This window comes from Nerophis ophidion, linkage group LG07 (assembly GCF_033978795.1).
Source record: "Nerophis ophidion isolate RoL-2023_Sa linkage group LG07, RoL_Noph_v1.0, whole genome shotgun sequence".
In the NCBI taxonomy this organism is placed as follows: domain Eukaryota; kingdom Metazoa; phylum Chordata; class Actinopteri; order Syngnathiformes; family Syngnathidae; genus Nerophis; species Nerophis ophidion.
In genome coordinates this window covers 53278111-53297268 of record NC_084617.1, presented here as the reverse complement: position 1 = coordinate 53297268, position 19158 = coordinate 53278111, and the positions used below count along the sequence as shown (strand labels likewise).

General features: G+C 36.8%; 2 protein-coding genes across 5 annotated transcripts in view; one reads left to right on the top strand and one right to left on the bottom strand.

Moving 5' to 3' along the window:
- The window catches only part of LOC133556489 (apoptosis-inducing factor 3-like), a 53713-nt gene extending 43096 nt beyond the window's left edge, over positions 1-10617 (top strand). The window contains exons 14-20 of one of the 2 annotated variants that reach the window (XM_061906456.1): positions 29-92; positions 172-248; positions 3898-4015; positions 4101-4199; positions 4286-4361; positions 4503-4607; positions 8678-10617. In XM_061906456.1, the coding sequence (XP_061762440.1) occupies positions 29-92; positions 172-248; positions 3898-4015; positions 4101-4199; positions 4286-4361; positions 4503-4607; positions 8678-8720 (582 nt within the window). In that variant the 3' untranslated portion in view covers positions 8721-10617. The remainder of the gene's footprint in view (positions 1-28; positions 93-171; positions 249-3897; positions 4016-4100; positions 4200-4285; positions 4362-4502; positions 4608-8677) is intronic. The other variant, XM_061906457.1, reaches the window with a different exon arrangement.
- LOC133556491 (uncharacterized) overlaps positions 1-19158 on the bottom strand; it is a 60166-nt gene that overhangs the window by 15926 nt on the left and 25082 nt on the right. For 2 of the 3 annotated variants that reach the window (XR_009807528.1, XR_009807529.1), the window contains exons 10-12: positions 16121-16233; positions 15912-15999; positions 14428-14487 (exon numbers count right to left, since the gene is read on the bottom strand). Coding sequence is in view for 1 of the 3 variants with exons in the window: in XM_061906458.1 (XP_061762442.1) it covers positions 14434-14487; positions 15912-15999; positions 16121-16233 (255 nt within the window). In the remaining 2 variants the exon portion in view is untranslated. Of the gene's footprint in view, positions 1-13417; positions 14488-15911; positions 16000-16120; positions 16234-19158 lie in introns of those variants that run through there. The other variant, XM_061906458.1, reaches the window with a different exon arrangement.

The following is a 19158-nucleotide window of genomic DNA, read 5'->3' as shown; positions in this document are numbered from 1 at the left end:
AAATGTTGTGTATGTGATGTTCCAACAGCTAAAGGAAGTGGTACTGAAGAGTGGCAAAGTCCTGCGAGCAGATGTGTGCGTAGTTGGAACAGGTGATGTCCAACATTAAAGCACTAAGCACATTCTGTAAAGTGCGTTTTTTTAATAAAATGACTGCAATCTATCCTGCAGGATGTGTTCCTGCAACAAGTTTCTTGAAACAGAGCGGTGTTCACATGGACTCAAAGGGCTTCATCACTGTAAACAAGGTATTTTTCTATAAACCCCGTTTCCATATGAGTTGGGAAATTGTGTGAGATGTAAATATAAACGTAATACAATGATTTGCAAATCATCTTCAACCCATATTTAATTGAATGTGCTACAAAGACAACATATTTGATGCTCGAACTGATAAATATTTTTTTTTTTGCAAATAATAATTAACTTTAGAATTTGATGCCGGCAACACGTGGCAAAAAAGTTGGGAAAGGTGGCAATACAAACTGATAAAGTTGAGGAATGCTCATCAAACACTTATATTGAACATCCCACAGGTGTGCAGGCCAATTGGGAACAGGTGGGTGCCATGATTGGGTATAAAAGCAGCTTCCATGAAATGCTACTGTAAGTAATTCACAAACAATGATGGGGCGAGGGTCACCACTTTGTAAGCAAGTTGTCGAACAGTTTTAGAACAACATTTCTCAATGAGCTATTGCAAGGAATTTAGGGATTTTACCATCTATGGTCCGTAAAATCATCAAAAGGAATCTGGAGAAATCACTGCACTTAAGCGATGATATTACTGACCTTTGATTCCTCAGGCGGTACTGCATCAAAAACCGACATCAGTGTGTAAAGGATATCACCACATGGGCTCAGGAACATTTCCTAAAACCACTGTCAGTAACTACAGTTGGTTGCTACATCTATAAGTGAAAGTTAAAACTCTACTATACAAAGCTAAACCCATTTATATCAACAACACCCTGAAATACCGCCGGCTTTGCTGGGCCCGAGCTCCTCTGAGATGGACTGATGCAAAGTGGAAAAGTGTTCTTTGGTCTGACGAGTCCACATTTCAAATTATATTTGGAAACAGAGGACATGGTGTCCTCCAGAACAAGGAGGAAAATAACCATTCAGATTGTTATAGGCGCAGATTCAAAAGCCAGCATCTGTGATGGTATGGGAGTGTATTAGTGCCCAAGGCATAGGTAACTTACACATCTGTGAAGGCACCATTAATGCTGAAAGGTCCATACAGGTTTTGGAGCAACATATGTTGTCATCCAAGCAACTTTATCATGGACGCCCCTGCTTATTTCAGCAGGACAATGCCAAGCCACGTGTTACAACAGCGTAGCTTCGTGGTAAAAGAGTGCGGGTACTTTTCTGGCCCGCCTGCAGTCCAGACCAGTCTCCCATCGAAAATGTGTGGTGCATTATAAAGCGTAAAATACGACAGCGGAAACCCCGGACTGTTGAACGACTGAATCTCTACATAATACAAAAATGGGAAAGAATTTCACTTTCAAAGCTTCAACAATTAGTTTCCTCAGTTGCCAAACCTTTATTGAGTGTTGTTAAAAGAAAAGATGATGTAACACAGTGGTGAACATGCCCTTTCCCAACTACTTTGGCACGTGTTGCAGCCATGAAATTCTAAGTTAATTATTATTTGCAAAAAAAAATAAAGTTTATGAGTTTGAACACCAAATATCTTGTCTTTGTAGTGCATTCAATTGAATATGGGTTGAAAAGGATTTGGAAATCATTGTCTTCCGTTTATATTTACATCTAACACAATTTCCCAACTCATATGGAAACGGGGTTTGTACACAAGCCTGCTTTATGAGTTCCTGCTCTTCCTCTAGCTACAGGTGTACAATACAATGTACTTTGAAGACAATACAAACCAACAGTAGTAAATTACTGGCATGCTAAGTGATATATGTACAGCTATTTGACAAGAACAGATCATTGTGACCTAATGTTTAATTCGCCACACTTCTTCAGTGACTAAGAGTTGAGCAGCGCTAATAAGTAGGCTGTCAAATCTATTGTTCTCCGCAGTTCTTAAGGTGTCTGGTACTGAAGTTTACTCAACGTACTGATACCAGCTAAGGTAGTTGGTATCAGTTACATACTGTACAATGGTACCTTAACTTAAGAGTGCCCCAACTTGGGAGTGTTTTGAGAAAAGACCTAGCTGTTGCTCGGCTAATTGTTATGCTTTGAGTTGCAAGCAAAAATTCGAATCGCAAGCATCCCAACAATTTCTTAACGTCACAAATGTCACAGTGAACTTATAGCTAGACATGGACATAAATGTGGAAGGCAATTTGAGCATACCACTGCTAGTCTGCACCATACTGAAGCAGGATGAGTGTAACGCCGCATATATTTATCCATGAAAATATGGAGAAGCTGCTGATCCTCTCTGCTGTATTTACATTACTTCATAAAACTACTCTAGTTTTTAGTAGTAAATTCTTATTGTATTGTTTTTTATATAATGTTTGTTAGCGACTTGTCCGGGGTGCACCCTGCCTTCCGCCCGATAGTAGCTGTGATAGGCTCCAGCGCCCCCGGCTACCCCCAAGGGAATAAGCGGTAGGAAATGGATGGATGGATGGATCTAAAAGTGTACTTTTATTTCTAAAAGGCATGTTATAAGTTAAAATAAAATAAAAAAAACTTAGATTTTCTTCTTCAGTGTTGAAGAGCAATAACTATATTTGAAATAAAATTATTTTCATTTCATATAACAAAAGTTTAAATAACCAATAAGATGTTTCTGCTTTCATCTATAAAAACATACATGACATACATTTAAATTGATTTCAATTAATTTCAATTGGATTATTTAAATACAAGTGTTTTGAGATAAGCGCTGTGTTGCGGAACCAATTAAGCTCGTAAATTGGGGTACCTGTGTATATACCTTATAGGGCATTTCATTGCGTAATCTGTTTAGTGTGTGCCGGTTTGCCTGTCTTCCTACAGGCTGTTCCTGTCCTTGGTTTCTTGTGTGGGGCAGTTGCCAAGTAAACAGCACTGACATTATGTAACAATTTTTCAAAACAGACTACCGTATTTCCTTGAATTGCCGCCGGGGCGCTAATTAATTTAAAACCTCTTCTCACTCCTGTGCTTACCAAAGGCATGCAACAAAAGTAAGCATGCGCTAATTATCTTAAAACCTCTTTATCTTAATACATCTTCTCACTCCAGCACTTACCAAAGGTATGCAGTAAAAATTTGACCTTAAATCCTACTGAATAGCTCTTAATCTTCTTCCCTTTATGCGATTTCAAATTACCAGTATTGAAATCAGCCTCCTCCATTTTGAAAATGATGACAGGGGAAGTGTCACTAGTGACGTCACTAGTTTGACCAGGCGGTAATACTAAGCATGCGCTATTTATTTTGGGAAGCGAGTTTGACCCGGTAGTAATTCAAGGTAGGCGCATACTATATGCCCTGCGGCAATTCAAGGAAATACGGTATGTTTATTATTTATTTATTTTTTCCCTCATAATCTCTCAAATGGAATTTGAATTACAACCTATAAAAAATGACCATGGTAGCTGCATCTAGTGAGCAAAAAATATCCCTTTGTGAAGTTTTGTCATAGGTAATTTTACATGTGCCCTGCAGTGGTTAGTTCCCCATCATCTTATCTGATAAAATGTTCCTGTTGAAGCTAAACACTAACAAAACATGTTTTTGTAATAGTAATAAACATTGTCAATATTTAGTATGTTAAATCTTCTAAAAGTACTGTATAAAACTAGCAATGGTAACATTAGCATTGATGCTAGCTAGACGTGTCACCTATATTACCACCACTTTGAGAGGCTTATATTAAGGTCTCTATAATCCATATTGTTGCTTTCATCTGTCTCCGAGATGATGCAGACAAATGTGGACAGTGTCTTTGCTGGGGGCGATGTGGTGACCTTTCCTTTTCCACCGCGCAACAACAAGAAGGTCAACATCCCTCACTGGCAAATGGCTCATGTGCACGGTGGGCGTGTTCAATATAACTCATTATTGTTGGGACCAATTGTGATATTGATTTTTTTATTTTTATACATTCACCTCATTGGCAGGAAGAGTAGCAGCTCTCAGCATGATGGGCAGAGTCACTGAGATGAAAACGGTGCCTTACTTCTGGTCAGCCATGTTTGGAAAGACCATACGATATGCTGGTATGGAGGCCCACTGCCCCCTAGCTGTAAAGTCATGTACTACTACAGTACATTAAAGAACTCACCGTTACATTACTTTTTTTAAGGTTATGGTGACGGATTTGATGATGTCATCATCCAAGGCGATCTGGATGAATTGAGATTTGTCGCATTTTACACCAGGTTGGTATAATTTCAGTCTATGCTGTCTCTCTGTTATGAATAATGCAATTTTCCCAGGTGTATATTTTATTAAGTATTTTTATGAATCGATGTCAGGCTATTTTCATGTGATTACTGTTTCTGTGACCGGGTCTTCTACAGGGGAGAGGAGGTGGTTGCGGTCGCCAGCATGAATTATGATCCCATTGTGTCCCGAGTGGTTGAGGTCTTAGGATCCGGAAAGACGATTAAGAAACGAGATGTGGAGTAAGTCTCCATCCTATACTTAAACCTGGTCATGATTACAATGGTCTTTAAGTCCTGTACTTTTTTTGACAATTGGGGGGAGAATACTCCAGCATGTGACTTGAATCACATGACAAGTTAAATACCAGCTAAGGTAGTGAAGTTTCCTTATTTGAGCCCTACTTTAACATTTTAGAGCAGGGGTGTCCAAAGTGCAGCCCAGGGGCTATTGGTGGCCCATAGCTAATTTTTTTAATGGCCTGCGGCACAATCGTTAGCATTCTAATATTAGCATGCCAGATTTTTTGCTAATTTTACACTTGCGCATCTAATATTGTGTTACTTGACAAATGATACAGTGTTTTAAAATTCGGTTCATAAAAATGCAGTGCATAAAACAAATATTTGTTAGGTAATTTTGTGGGTTTACACCTCAGTGTCATGTGTTTTGGTATTTCATTAATTCTAACTGTAAGCATGCTATTGTTAGCATATTAGCATTATACTGTTAGCATGGTAGTTTTTTTTTTTTTTTTTGGCTCAATTTGCTAATATACTTTTGTTACCTATCTGGCCACAGTGCTGCTAGCATATCAGTTCGATTTTGGCTCGTCAGCATTAACACAACATTTTTACTGAATATACATTTTCTAGTTATTTTTAAAAAATCTATATATTTTACAGGTTTTGAAGTTGAAAACTACCAAAATGGCCCTCGCAGCCTTTGATTTGTCAGTCTGTGGCTCTTAGTGGAACTTTTTGGGCAGCCCTGTTTTAGAGGATTTACATGTTACTTGCTTCACAATTGTCTGTTAGTTTCAGTTCATTTTGAACATGCATACAATACAATTACAATGTAATGCATCACATATTTCCAGTTATTTCATTTTTTTAGTTATGGAGCAGGGATGTCCAAAGTGTGGCCCAGGGGCTAGTGGTGGCACATAGCTAATTTTTTAATGGCCTGCGGCAAAATTGTTAGCATTCCTATATTAGCATGCTAGATTTTTTGCTAATTTTACACTTCAGCATTTAATATTGTGTTACTTAACAAATGATAGTGTTTTAAAATTCAGTTCATAAAAATGCAGTTACAATTACAATGTAATGCATCACATATTTCAAGTTGTTTCATTACGGTATGTCCAAAAAGGAGTAGTAAGAAACAGAACTTATTTATTCCTATCCTTTTTCGTTTCATAGAAGTTTTATCCCAATTTTTTGTTCTCTATTTTGTAACACAACGCTGAATAAATACATGAATAAACGAATAAATATATAATAAGAGAACAATTATTAAATGCATAGATAAAATATGGACATACCTTTTTTGTATCATAGAAGTTTTATCTCATTTGTTTGTTCTCTATTTGTAACACAACGGTGAATAAACACGTGAATAAACGAATGAATATATAATATGAAAAAAAAATTCAATGCATAAAAAAATTGACTTATACACAGTAAATCAAGTTCTCATAAATAAATAGTTACGTAATTTATGGTTTACCTGTGAGATGAGTTTTCTAAAAATGTTCAAGATGTTTATTATATCTTCTTTGTATTTTGCGAAGATTTGAGGTTTGAACAGTTTCTTGAACTGAATCATACCAGTACTTTGTTTTACTTCTTTGATGAATCCATGCCATAATTTAATTCCACATACTGATATGCTAAATGTTTTAAGTGTTGTACATGTGTACAAATGTCTTAAATTATATTTTCCTATATGGCTCCTCTCCTCTTTTGTCGAGAAGAATTGCTGTACATTCTTGGGTAGTAGGTTAGTTTGCTTGGTGCGAAAATAACTGTATGTAACTATATACTAATTATCATATTTGAATTGTGATTTGAAAACATTAAACATAACTGTTCATTTAGATAACTTAAAGTAGAAGAAATTACTGTAATAATAAAACAATACTTTACATTACTTTTAAGCTATGATGCACAATAGCAATTTTACTGTATTAATAATGTCGGTTACAGAGAACATTCAAACCCTTCAATCAAAAATATAGAAATTAAATGATTTGATGCATTTGCAAACAGCTAAACTTATATACCTGCTACACAAAAATGTACAATAATTATTCTTTAAAATAATTACTAATAGAAACTGAGGGAGGGGAATTATTTTGACAATGTACTAATATGATACAGTTTAAAAAACTGTTGAAACAATTTTTAAGTATTTACAAAGTACAAGGAAGAAAAATCCAACAAACATCTTAAACTACTTTTTTTTTTTAAATAAATACAGCATAATTGAGATAACTTAATTTATCTTATTATGTGAATCAAAAAAACAACTATTTGTTTATGAAAACATTATTAGTGGTACTTATTTGTTTGTGTTACATATTGAGCACAGGAAGAAAACAAACTAATGTATTAAAAATTGGTAGGATTAAATAAACTCTGCTTCTTACTACTCATTTTAAGACATGTTGTAATGAGAAACTGGAATGATGTGATGTGCCATATTGTAACTGTATGCATGATGGAAAACAATTAAAACCACAACCATAAAGTATAAAATGACTTACCCTTTGGACATGCAAGTGTATACGGAGGTAGAGAGGGAGGCTTGCTGGAGGCAGTTGACTTCATGTATTGTGATTTTTAGCATTCTTAACTGTCATACAAGTGTAAAAAGAAGTTAAAAAGCTGGATAGTAAAACTTAAACCAATGAGCTGTACAGTATATTTACCATAAAGTTGTGATGATCATGCCAAGCGAGGGTTACTTGGCGGGTCTCTCTTCACATAAAGACGTCAGCTGGCTTTGCAGTATATTACAAACCCCGTTTCCATATGAGTTGGGAAATTGTGTTAGATGTAAATATAAACGGAATACAATGATTTGCAAATCCTTTTCAACCCATATTCAATTGAATGCACTACAAAGACAAGATATTTGATGTTCAAACTCATAAGCTCTTATTTTTTTTTTTTGCAAGTAATAATTAACTTAGAATTTCATGGCTGCAACACATGCCAAAGTAGTTGGGAAAGGGCATGTTCACCACTGTGTTATATCACCTTTTCTTTTAACAACACTCAATAAACGTTTGGGAACTGAGGAAACTAATTGTTGAAGCTTTGAAAGTGGAATTATTTCCCATTCTTGTTTTATGTACTGTAGAGCTTCAGTCGTTCAACAGTCCAGGGTCTCCACTGTCGTATTTTACGCTTCATAATGCGCCACACATTTTCGATGTGAGACAGGTCTGGACTGCAGGCGGGCCAGGAAAGTAAACTGCACTCTTTTTTTTACAAAGCCACGCTGTTGTAACATGTGCTGCATGTGGCTTGGCATTGTCCTGCTGAAATAAGCAGGGGCATCCATGAAAAAGACGGCGCTTAGATGGCAGCATATGTTGTTCCAAAACCTGTATGTACCTTTCAGCAATAATGGTGCATTCACAGATGTGTAAGTTACCCATTCCTTGGGCACTTATGCACCCACATACCATCACAGATGCTGACTTTTCAACTTTGCGTCGATAACAGTCTGGATGGTTCGCTTACCCTTTGGTCCGGATAACACAATGTTGAATATTTCCAAAAACAATTTGAAATGTGGAATTGTCAGACCACAGAACACTTTTCCACTTTGCATCAGTCCATCTTAGATGATCACGGGCCCAGAAAAGCCGGCGGCGTTTAGGACCTAAATTAAGCATGTTCAAGCATGAACATGGCTAAATGAACTAAAGATATCAATACTACAGTAGTATTGGCCATTAGAGAAGACCAAACCAGTCAAAGCGCGCTGTTCAGTATCGTGGTCACTGATTGGCTCAGTTTGAGGCAGCATTATTATATTGCATGGAAAGTGCGTAAAGGTGACTTAAATGTGTTACTTAATGTCAAGAGGGCTCTCATAATGTTGAACATATCTAGAAGGTCCTAAAAAAATTTTTTACTCCTTTTAAAAGTAATTATTTCGACTCAGAATTGTGTTAATCCGTGTGCGGAACCAAATCACTAAAATTGGTGGGCGTTCTTGGCAAGTAGTAACACTTAAAATAGTTGTTCAAAGTAATGTCTCACAACCTGCATATTAATGTGTGTCTCTCTTGCAGAACTGGAGACATTTCCTGGTTGAATGACAAGGGCTCCCAATGACTTCACTTGGGCAGAGACCAGGCAAGCACTCGGCGTTTGGACACTAAATGGTGCTGACACACAGGGCAGCTATCCCGGTCCGTGGACTGTGACTGTTCAAGACACTAAAACATGTCGCTGACTGACTCTCTGACGTGAGAGAGCTTTTAGTCAGCAGGATGTCTTTGACCCAGGTTTTCATGTTTCAAGACAATAGTGGATTCAGCTGCAAGATGCCATTTACATGTTTCCTCGGATGGGCCTTGATTCTTTTTTATTAATAATACTGTATATAGCTTTAATCCTGAATGCACTGTAACTTAATAGAAACATTATTTGAGAAGATCCTTTTTTATATAGCGAAATTATGGCGTTCTTGTATGGGGGTTAATTTGTCTCTTTATTACCAAAGCTTTTTTTTTGAAAATGAATTTATGTCACTAAATTTTTTGCGTTTGTGTGAACTGAATTCTTTTGTACATCAAAGTGTGCTGACAATTTCATTGAATAAAAATGTGTGAGCAAAATGTGTATTTAAAAATTCAGTGTGTTAAAATACAGCATTTAAAAATTCTGTCTATATAAATTTAAAATTTAGTGCAAAAAGATTCAGTGCAGGAATATTTGTTGCTTCAAAATTCAACACTCACTTCCGGCAAATTAAGACTGAAGCAATCAATGTTGTATCAGAACCAGCCAATGAGGTGCCTAGGTAGTTGTACACATAGTGTGTAGAGCTGCATAAACTTCTTCTTTGCCTTCGCAAGACCAGTGTCACTTGACTGCAAATTTGACACCTCATTGGCTGGTTCTAATACACGACTGATTGCTTTAATTTTAACTTATCGGCAGTGGGTCGTGAATTATGAAAATTTCTGCACTGAATTTTTATTAACACGGTATTTCTACAAAATTGATTTTTAAACATTAATGCATTTTGCTCACATTCTTTATTTGAATACTCAGCAATATTTGAAGAGAAGGATGTAAAAAAAAATCAGGTTGATCGCATAAAATTCAGGTACATACAGTACATTCAGTGTCAAAAAAAGCTTTGGGTAATAAAGACACAAATTTACCTCCATATTTTTGTATGAAGGCCTTATATTTGCATGACACATCTTTGTTTTTGCCTAGAAATGCTCACAAGACACTTTATTAAGTACACATGCGCCCAATAAAAAATGTCAAAAATAGCAGTGAATCTCTATGCAGGTGTACCTAATGTTGTGGCTTATGAGTGTATGTCAAACACACACACACACAAACATGCAGCTTTAAAGTGTACTAAATAACCTTTAAACATTTAAATATACCTCTGTTTATTGACTGTCTTGTTAGTAGTTTGGACAAATCAAGTTTGATTCATTTGATTCCATATTAATGCTTGCCTTCAACATCAACATTACTAGGGGGGTGGGGTGTGTGCCCACATTTGAGGTCCTCTCCAAGGTTTCTCATAGTCAGCATTGTCGCTGGCGTCCCACTGGATGTGAATTCTCCCTGTCCACTGGGTGTGAGTTTTCCTTGCCCTTTTGTGGGTTCTTCCGAGGATGTCGTAGTCGTAATGGTTTGTACAGTCCTTTGAGACATTTGTGATTTAGGGCTATATAAATAAACATTGATTGATTGATTGATAAAATGATGACATAATTAATGATGCCAATTGCTGATAGCTGTCTCCTCCATGGGGATGTTTTTGTTACTAACTCAGGGAACTGAGGTTCGTAGCCTGCATGGTCACCCTGTACTTCTCAAAAAGAAAGGAATGTCTTGCTTTAATATATGTTTTATCAAATTACTACTTCTTGGGTTCTGTCTGTATAAACTAGAGGCATTGGTGATGTACGATACTCAAGTGTTCTTTCTACAAAGCCGGAGGGCTTTTTTAACTACATCTTTGAAATAAAATTATTCTGCTTCACTAAACACTTCATTATTCTGTACTAATGATCACTGAAATGCAAAACACAGGAAAGAAAAAGGTCGGTAGAAAATATTTAATGAATTTCACAGACTTAAAGTTCATGTTTGACATTTTTCATTTTGAGGCAGTAAAATATTCCTATACATATGAGTTTCATAAAATAAAAATATTGTTGAAAATATTTTCAAAACTCAGCCCAACCAACTCAGACCACACACAATACAAATGATTATTTAATGTGTAAAAAAAATAGTTTAATGAATATTTTTTTAAACCAGTGTTATCAATGCCACTCAAATATTTGATTCTCTTTTGTTTATTTTTAAAAAAAATTTCTAGTTTCCAAACACTAAAATAGCCACAGCTTTTGACTCGCATCTCATGTTCCAGTTTAAAAAATTGTGTCAGTTTGGAGCAAAAGTTAATTTGTCTAGTAAAAACGACCTCACCATAGAATAAGCTCATAACTATGGGGTTGTTTCACTACTACATGATAAAAACTAACCACTGGGGACAAAATAAGATACACCCGCACAATGTAATGAGACCCAGCACATGAATCCACAGTCAATTAAAATTAGAAATATATATATATATATATATATATATATATATATATATATATAGTGGGGCAAAAAAGTATTTAGCCAGCCACCGTTTGTGCAAGTTCTCCCACCTAAAATGATGACAGAGGTCTGTAATTTTCATCATAGGTACACTTCAACTGTGAGAGACAGAATGTAAAAAAAAAACAGGAATTTACATTGTAGAAATTTTAAATAATTTATTTGTAAATTATGGTGAAAATTAAGTATTTGATCAACCATTCAAAGCTCTCACTAATGGAAGGAGGTTTTGGCTCAAAATCTCACGATACATGGCCCCATTCATTCTTTCTCTAACACGGATCAATCGACCTGTGCCCTTAGCAGAAAAACAGCCCCAAAGCATGATGTTTCCACCCCCATGCTTCACAGTAGGCATGGTGTTCTTGGGATGCAACTCAGTATTCTTCTTCCTCCAAACACGACGAGTTGAGTTTATACCAAAATTGATACACGGATGATACAGCAGAGGATTGGGAGAATGTCATGTGGTCAGATGAAACCAAAATAGAAGAAGAACACTGAGTTGTAATCCAAAGAACACCCTACCTAATGTGAAGCATGGGGGTGGAAACATCATGCTTTGGGGTGGTTTTTCTGCCAAGGGGACAGGACGATTGATCCGTGTTAAGGAAAGAATGAATGGGGCCATGTATCGTGACATTTTGAGCCAAAACCTCATTCCATCAGTGAGAGCTTTGAATGGTTGATCAAATACTTATTTTCCACCATAATTTACAAATACATTATTTAAAATTCCTATAATGTGAATTCCCAGATTTTTTTTTTCACATTCTGTCTTTCACAGTTGAAGTGTACCTATGATGAAAATTACGGACGTCTGTCATCATTTTAAGTGGGAGAACTTTCACAATCGGTGGCTGACTAAATACTTTTTTTCCCCCACTGTATATATATGTTTATATACATTAATTATATTTAAAATTATTGTGTATTATTGTAGTTGTATACAACTGCAATGCAGCCTACCGAGATGTTTGTAATAATCTTCCCCAGTCCCACAATTTAATTAGATAACCAAAATACAGAACTCAGCAGGATGTAATTTGACGCTATAATCATCATCAACATTGTTAAGGCAACATTTTTGTTATAGGTTACATTTTTGATCTCGTTAAATTAAGCACGTTTACCTAATGCTGTGGCAAGGGAGTGTAAAACGACTGAAGTGTTACTGGTATGACAATAAAAAACTAGAATGCCCAGGTACTGTCGCAGCTTGGCCCATTAAAATATCACATTCTTCTGTTTCCAAAGACACAGAGAATCAGAGCAATGAAGTTTGAGGGGATGGTATAATAAAGACATCATAGAAAATGTGAATAAATTAAGTGAAAACAAATTTAGTAAAGCGGCCTACAAAATATTGAAACAATAAATTCACATTATGAATTCAATAATCAGTCTTTTGAGAATATTGAAAATCAAAGGCACTTTCTAATTAGTAAAACTGGTAAATGTGCCTTTGGCCGCAATATTTGGTAGATGATTGTCAGTATAAGTACAAACTTCCCAGTGTATCACCAAACACTACACAGCCACTTTTTCCAGCGCTGTGTTTACAAACCCCGTTTCCATATGAGTTGGGAAATTGTGTTAGATGTAAATATAAACGGAATACAATGATTTGCAAATCCTTTTCAACCCATATTCAATTGAATGCACTACAAAGACAAGATATTTAATGTTCAAACTCATAAACTTTATTTTTTTTTGCAAATAATAATTAACTTAGAATTTCATGGCTGCAACACGTGTCAAAATAGTTGGGAAAGGGCATTTTCACCACTGTGTTACATCACCTTTTCTTTTAACAACACTCAATAAACATTTGGGAACTGAGGAAACTAATTGTTGAAGCTTTGAAATCTGGAATTCTTTCCCATTCTTGTTTTATGTAGAGCTTCAGTTGTTCAACAGCCCGGGGTCTCCGCTGTCGTATTTTACGCTTCATAATGCGCCACACATTTTCGATGGGAGACAGGTCTGGACTGCAGGCGGGCCAGGAAAGGACCCGCACTCTTTTGATACGAAGCCACGCTGTTGTAACACGTGCTGAATGTGGCTTGGCATTGTCTTACTGAAATAAGCAGGGGCGTCCATGAAAAAGACGGCGCTTAGATGGCAGCATATGTTGTTCCAAAACCTCTATGTAACTTTCAGCAATAATGGTGCCTTCACAGATGTGTAAGTTACCCATGCCTTGGGCACTTATGCACCCCAAAAGCCAGATGCTGGCTTTTGAACTTTGCGTCGATAACAGTCTGAAAGATTCGCTTCCCCTTTGGTCCGGATGACACAATGTCGAATATTTCCAAAAACAATTTGAAATGTGGAATTGTCAGACCACAGAACACTTATCCACTTTGCATCAGTCCATCTTAGATGATCACGGGCCCAGAGAAGCCAGCGGCGTTTCTGGATGTTGTTGACAAATGGTTTTCGCTTTGTAGAGCTTTAACTTGCACTTACAGATGTAGCGATAAACTGAATTTAGGGACAGTGGTTTTCTGTAGTGTTCCTGAGCCCATGTGGTGATATCATTTAGAGATTGATGTCGGTTTTTGATACAGTGCCGTCTGACGGATCGAAGGTCACGGTCATTCAATGTTGGTTTCCGGCCATGCCACTAATGTAGGGTGATTTCTCCAGATTCTCTGAAACTTCTGATGGTATTACGGACTGTAGATGTTGAAATCCCGAAATTTCTTGCATTTGCACTTTGAGAAACGTTGTTCTTAAACTGTTTGACTGCTCACGCAGTTGTGAACAAAGGGGTGTACCTCGCCTCATCCTTCTTTGTGAAAGACTGCGCATTTTTTGGGAAGCTGTTTTTATACCCAATCGTGGCACCCACCCGTTCCCAATTAGCCTGCACACCTGCGGGCTGTTCCAAATAAATGTTTGATGAGCATTCCTCAAATTTATCAGTATTTATTGCCACCTTTCCCAACTTCTTTGTCACGTGTTGCTGGCATCAAATTCTAAAGTTAATGATTATTTGCAAAACATTTTTTTTATCAGTTTGAACATCAAATATATTGTCTTTGTAGCATATTCAACTGAATATGAGTTGAAAATGATTTGCAAATGATTGTATTCCGTTTATATTTACATCAAACACAATTTCCCAACTCATATGGAAACGGGGTTTGTACATACATGTGACGCTTACCCGGAGTCAAAGGTCATATTCTGCAGCACATTGCTGGAGGTACCATTCATACAATTTACCCTGTGGAAAAAAAGAATTATGAGAGGTACATTCACAAGAATCACACTTTATGAGATAAATATGTATAGTGGTACCTAGTTTTTTTTATATTATTCCATTTCAAAAGGGTCACAGGAAAACAATCAATTGTTCCCATAAGAAATCATGTGAATCCACTTATCCATTTCATACACCCACAAACTAAAACACACTTTATGAAAAACAAAGATTTATACGTATAAAAAAATGCAAAATTACATTAATGACTAATGAAATGGATACATAAATGTTTTTTATTGAATATTCTTGATTTAAAACATGTTTCTCACCTTTTTTATTAAAGTGCTGACACTTGCAACTCTCTTTAGCCCCATTTTGGGTTATTTTGAAGTCATACTCAGTACTCAAAAATCAAACAGACTGCGCATGATTCTCTGTTTTGGCATTCAATTCCGTGAATGATACGTGGGTAAGCAAACTACTTTCTTACTTGCGATGTTTGGCCATAAAATAGCCCAGGCAGTATACAAAATCCGGGGCAACGTTATTGTGAAAATTTACGTCAAAAAACAAATAATTATAAAAGGTGGGGCATACAAAACCGAGGTACTACTTTGCAGCATGTAATGACACAATGTAGAAGCAATTAAGTTTTTAAAGACATTTGCCTCAAATATAATTTGGGAAAAAACAAAGCATTTTAAAGAAGGACTTAGTTGAGGGCAGGTGGGCAAAGTAGAAAACTGAGTCCGTCAAAAGTTTCTTTGAACTGAACGCTCAAGCTACCAGTTAAATAGCCCAACTGATGAAAAGTAGAGGACCTAAAATGGAACCTTGAAGAACACCACTAGTATAACTAAAGAAAATAAACAAATGACTACTGACTGCATCTTAAGTAAAAAAAAGCTACAGCAACACCTTGATTACATAAATCACTTAACAGAAAAGTGTCCCAAAAAGGACTTAGAGGGGTGCTTTGAGGAATGCCTCAGTTAAGTAAATGACAAGTTTGGACCCCAATTTTTTATGTTTGCTTGGCAATGTTAAATGTCAATGCAAGGATCTGCCAAAGTGTTACAGTGGTCCAAGTTCCTCTACACAATAGGAGCATTCTAATGATTTTGGAATTTCCTGCAAAGTTGTTTGTCTCACAAGTTTTGTACTGAACCTGGGAACCGGTATGGTGCCCTGCCCTAGACTTTCTACTGTGTCCCGGTTTTGACACCACATATCCCGCATGCACTATTCCTTGTACAATTCTGCATGCTAGAACATGACTACATTTGAACTCACAGACAGATAAGTAGTTTTGGATGATGTTACTTCATAAATATTACAAAATGTCATCCATTGTAGCTAGCAAAAACAAAATCATAATTCTGTGGTTATCGAAGATGCTATGTTACAAAGCGGACATATACGGAATGTTAGTGAGTCTGTCTAACCTTTTTGGCTTTGACGATATCCTGGATATAATCACTGTACTCTGTCATCACTCTCTTCTCCTTCTTTGTTAGAGTCTTGTTTCCTTGACTAGAAGTGGAACATCATGGCATTAACTTAGAATTAAGCATTGTATGTATAATCGAACCATTGTCCTTCTGTTTTTGATTACTAGATTAATGGTTTATATAAAATAGTTTGTGTTACTTACCCAGAGAAGTATTTAGAGAGGAAAAGTAGGAGGTAACAAAAGGCTCCAAAAAGGATCACAAAGACAACTTGCCCATCTTCCGGAATCCACTCCCATAGGTACATCACAATTCCCTATAAAGTGGATAAAGAAGAAAAAGGGGGTCCTAATGCAACTATATGCGCTCATACTGTAAGTCACAACAGGGAATTCATTAGCACGAGCCATTAATTAAATTGTGAGACACATTCTTCATTAAAAAAACAAAAAAACAATGCTCAGGTTTGATGCAAAAATAAATAAAAGGCCTGATCAACTAAGATCCAAATAACACAAGCTTAATAGCGTGTGCAAACTATAAAATTGTGTCTACTCTTAGTGGGTGTGTTGCAGGTAATCTGCTAAAACTGTGTGTACAATTGATAAGTGCAAATGTGGTGCAGACTTCGCTATCTAAATGAGATGTTTGTGTGTATGCCGGCTGTCACAATGGAGACACTTGTTTCCCTTCACATTTATGGAGTCATATGGTCCAACCTGAAGCTTTTCGTTGTGTTGTTGAACATGCAGCACATAACTATAAAGTACCACCTATTCTAGACAACATAACCTACTTTAGTTAGCTGAAAGTGCGCTTTGGGTGTTGTAATGGTGCATCTGGAATGATCCAGACTTTATATTACATCTATTACATATTGACAGGCTTTTTTTTTTTTTTTAAATATAGGATATATAATATATTTCCTATGTGAAAAACACCAATTACCGATAAATAAATTATTTTATGCATTCTAAATTGTAAATAAATGTGATAAAGCCCTAAAAAAACATCCAAACACCTATATTGAAGTTTTATATACATGCTGTACGTAAATATGCAATATTGTAACGGGCACATTTATAATAACATTTATTATTTATGTATTTTGATAATTTTAAGAATACCAGGCGCATTAATTTAAAAAATACATTACATTTGTTAGTTTTTCCCAACATCAGATTACCACTCACTGCAGACTTCATGAGAGCCAACAAACATAATAAAACATCACTTACTGTATAAGGTCTGCTGTCATTAGGATGTTGATTAATAGAATCTTGTTATATTCCAGTTTAAGATTGACTTATAATTCCGCTAAAAAGGGGGGGTGAAACCAAGCTTTTTTTCGTGTTGTTCTTGCCATTGTCCGGTCTAAATTGGCTGTAAAAGTGTACCAATTTGTCAGAATACGTTCTCATCATTTTACTATCCAGGTGAGAGGAATGATTTATGTTCTAGAATAATCTTTCATGAGCAAGGAAGCAGTTTACCACTCAGTGATGTTAATACAAACACACAAGCTTGTGATCACGGCGCTGTTATAGTTTGTCTGCGTTAGCGCTTATATTAACAATATCACTAGTTTGTTAATATTTAGGACAGAAAATGTAAAGGAAGTTTTGTTGGCGGTTTTTGGATGGTTATTTATTGGGTTCTATGGGCGGAATGGAGGCCCTACCTTTGGCTCTGCTGTAAGTGGACTTTTATTTACACTGAACAAAAAAATAAATGCAACACTTGTTTTTGCTTCCATTTTTCATGACTTGAACTCAAAGATCTAAAATGTTTAGTATATACACAAATGACCTATTCCTCTCAAATATTGTTCACAAATCTGTCAATCTGTTTTAGTGAGCATTTCTTATTTGCCAAGATACTCCATCCCACCTCACTGATGTGGCATATAAAGATGCTGATTAAACACCAAGTTTATTGCACAGGTGTGCCTTTAGCGGCCCACAATAAAAAGCCACTGTGTTTTATCACACAGCACAATGCCACAGATGTCGCAAGTTTTGAGGGAGCGTTCAGTTGGCATGCTGACTGCAGTAATGGCCGCCAGAGCTGTTGCCCGTGAATTGAATGTTCATTTCTCTACCATGAACTGTCTCCAAAAGCGTTTCAGATATTTAGGCAGTACGTCCAACCAGCCTCACATCTGCAGACCCCGTGTAACCACACCAGCCCAGGAGCTCTACATCCAGCATGTGCACCACTATGATTGTCTGAGACAAGTCACTCGGACAACGATTGGTTTGCGTAACCATATAATTTCTGCACAAACTGTGAGGAACTGTCTCAGGGAAGCTCATCTGCATGCTCGTCGTCCTCATCGGGGTCTCGACCTATCTCTTAGACATCTTGACTGACTTGAGTGGGCTAATGTTCACATTTGATGATGTCTGGCGCATTGGAGAGGTGTTCTAATCACAGATGAATCCCAGTTTTCACTGTTCAGAGCAAATAACAGAACGTGTGTGTGGCATCGAGTGGGAGAACTGTTGTCTGATGTCAATGTGATTTGAGTGGCCCATGGTGGGGGTAGGGTTATGGTATGGTCAGGCGTATGTCATGGACAACAAACGTAAGTGCATTTTATTTATGGCATTTTGGATGCACAGAGATACCGTGACGAAATCCTCAGGCCCATTGTTGTGCCATTCGTCCGAGACATCACCTTATTTTGCAGCATGACAATGCACGACACATGTTGCAATGATCTGTACACAATGCCGAGAAGTTAAAAACATCCCAGTTCTTGCATGGTCAGCATACTCACAGGACATGTCACCCATTGAGCATATTAGGGATGCTGTGGATCGGCGTATACCGCAGTGTGCTCCAGTTCCTGCCAATACCCAACAACTTCGCTCAGCCATTGAACAGGAGTAGACCAACAATCCACTGGCCACAATCAACAACTATATGCAAAGAAGATGTGTTGCACTGCATTACGCAAATAGTAGTCACACCAGATACTGACTGCTTTTCTGACCCCAAAAAGCAAAACTCCACATTTCAGAGTGGCCTTTTATTGTGGGCAACCTAAGCCACACCTGTGCAATAACCATGCTGTTTAATCAGCATCTTGATATGCCACACCTGTGAGGTGGGATGGATTATCTTAGCAAATAAGAAATGCTTACTAACACAAATTTAGACAGATTTCTGAACAATATTTGAGAGGAATAGGTGTGTTGTGTATGTAGTAAAAATTGAACTCATGGAAAATGGGAGC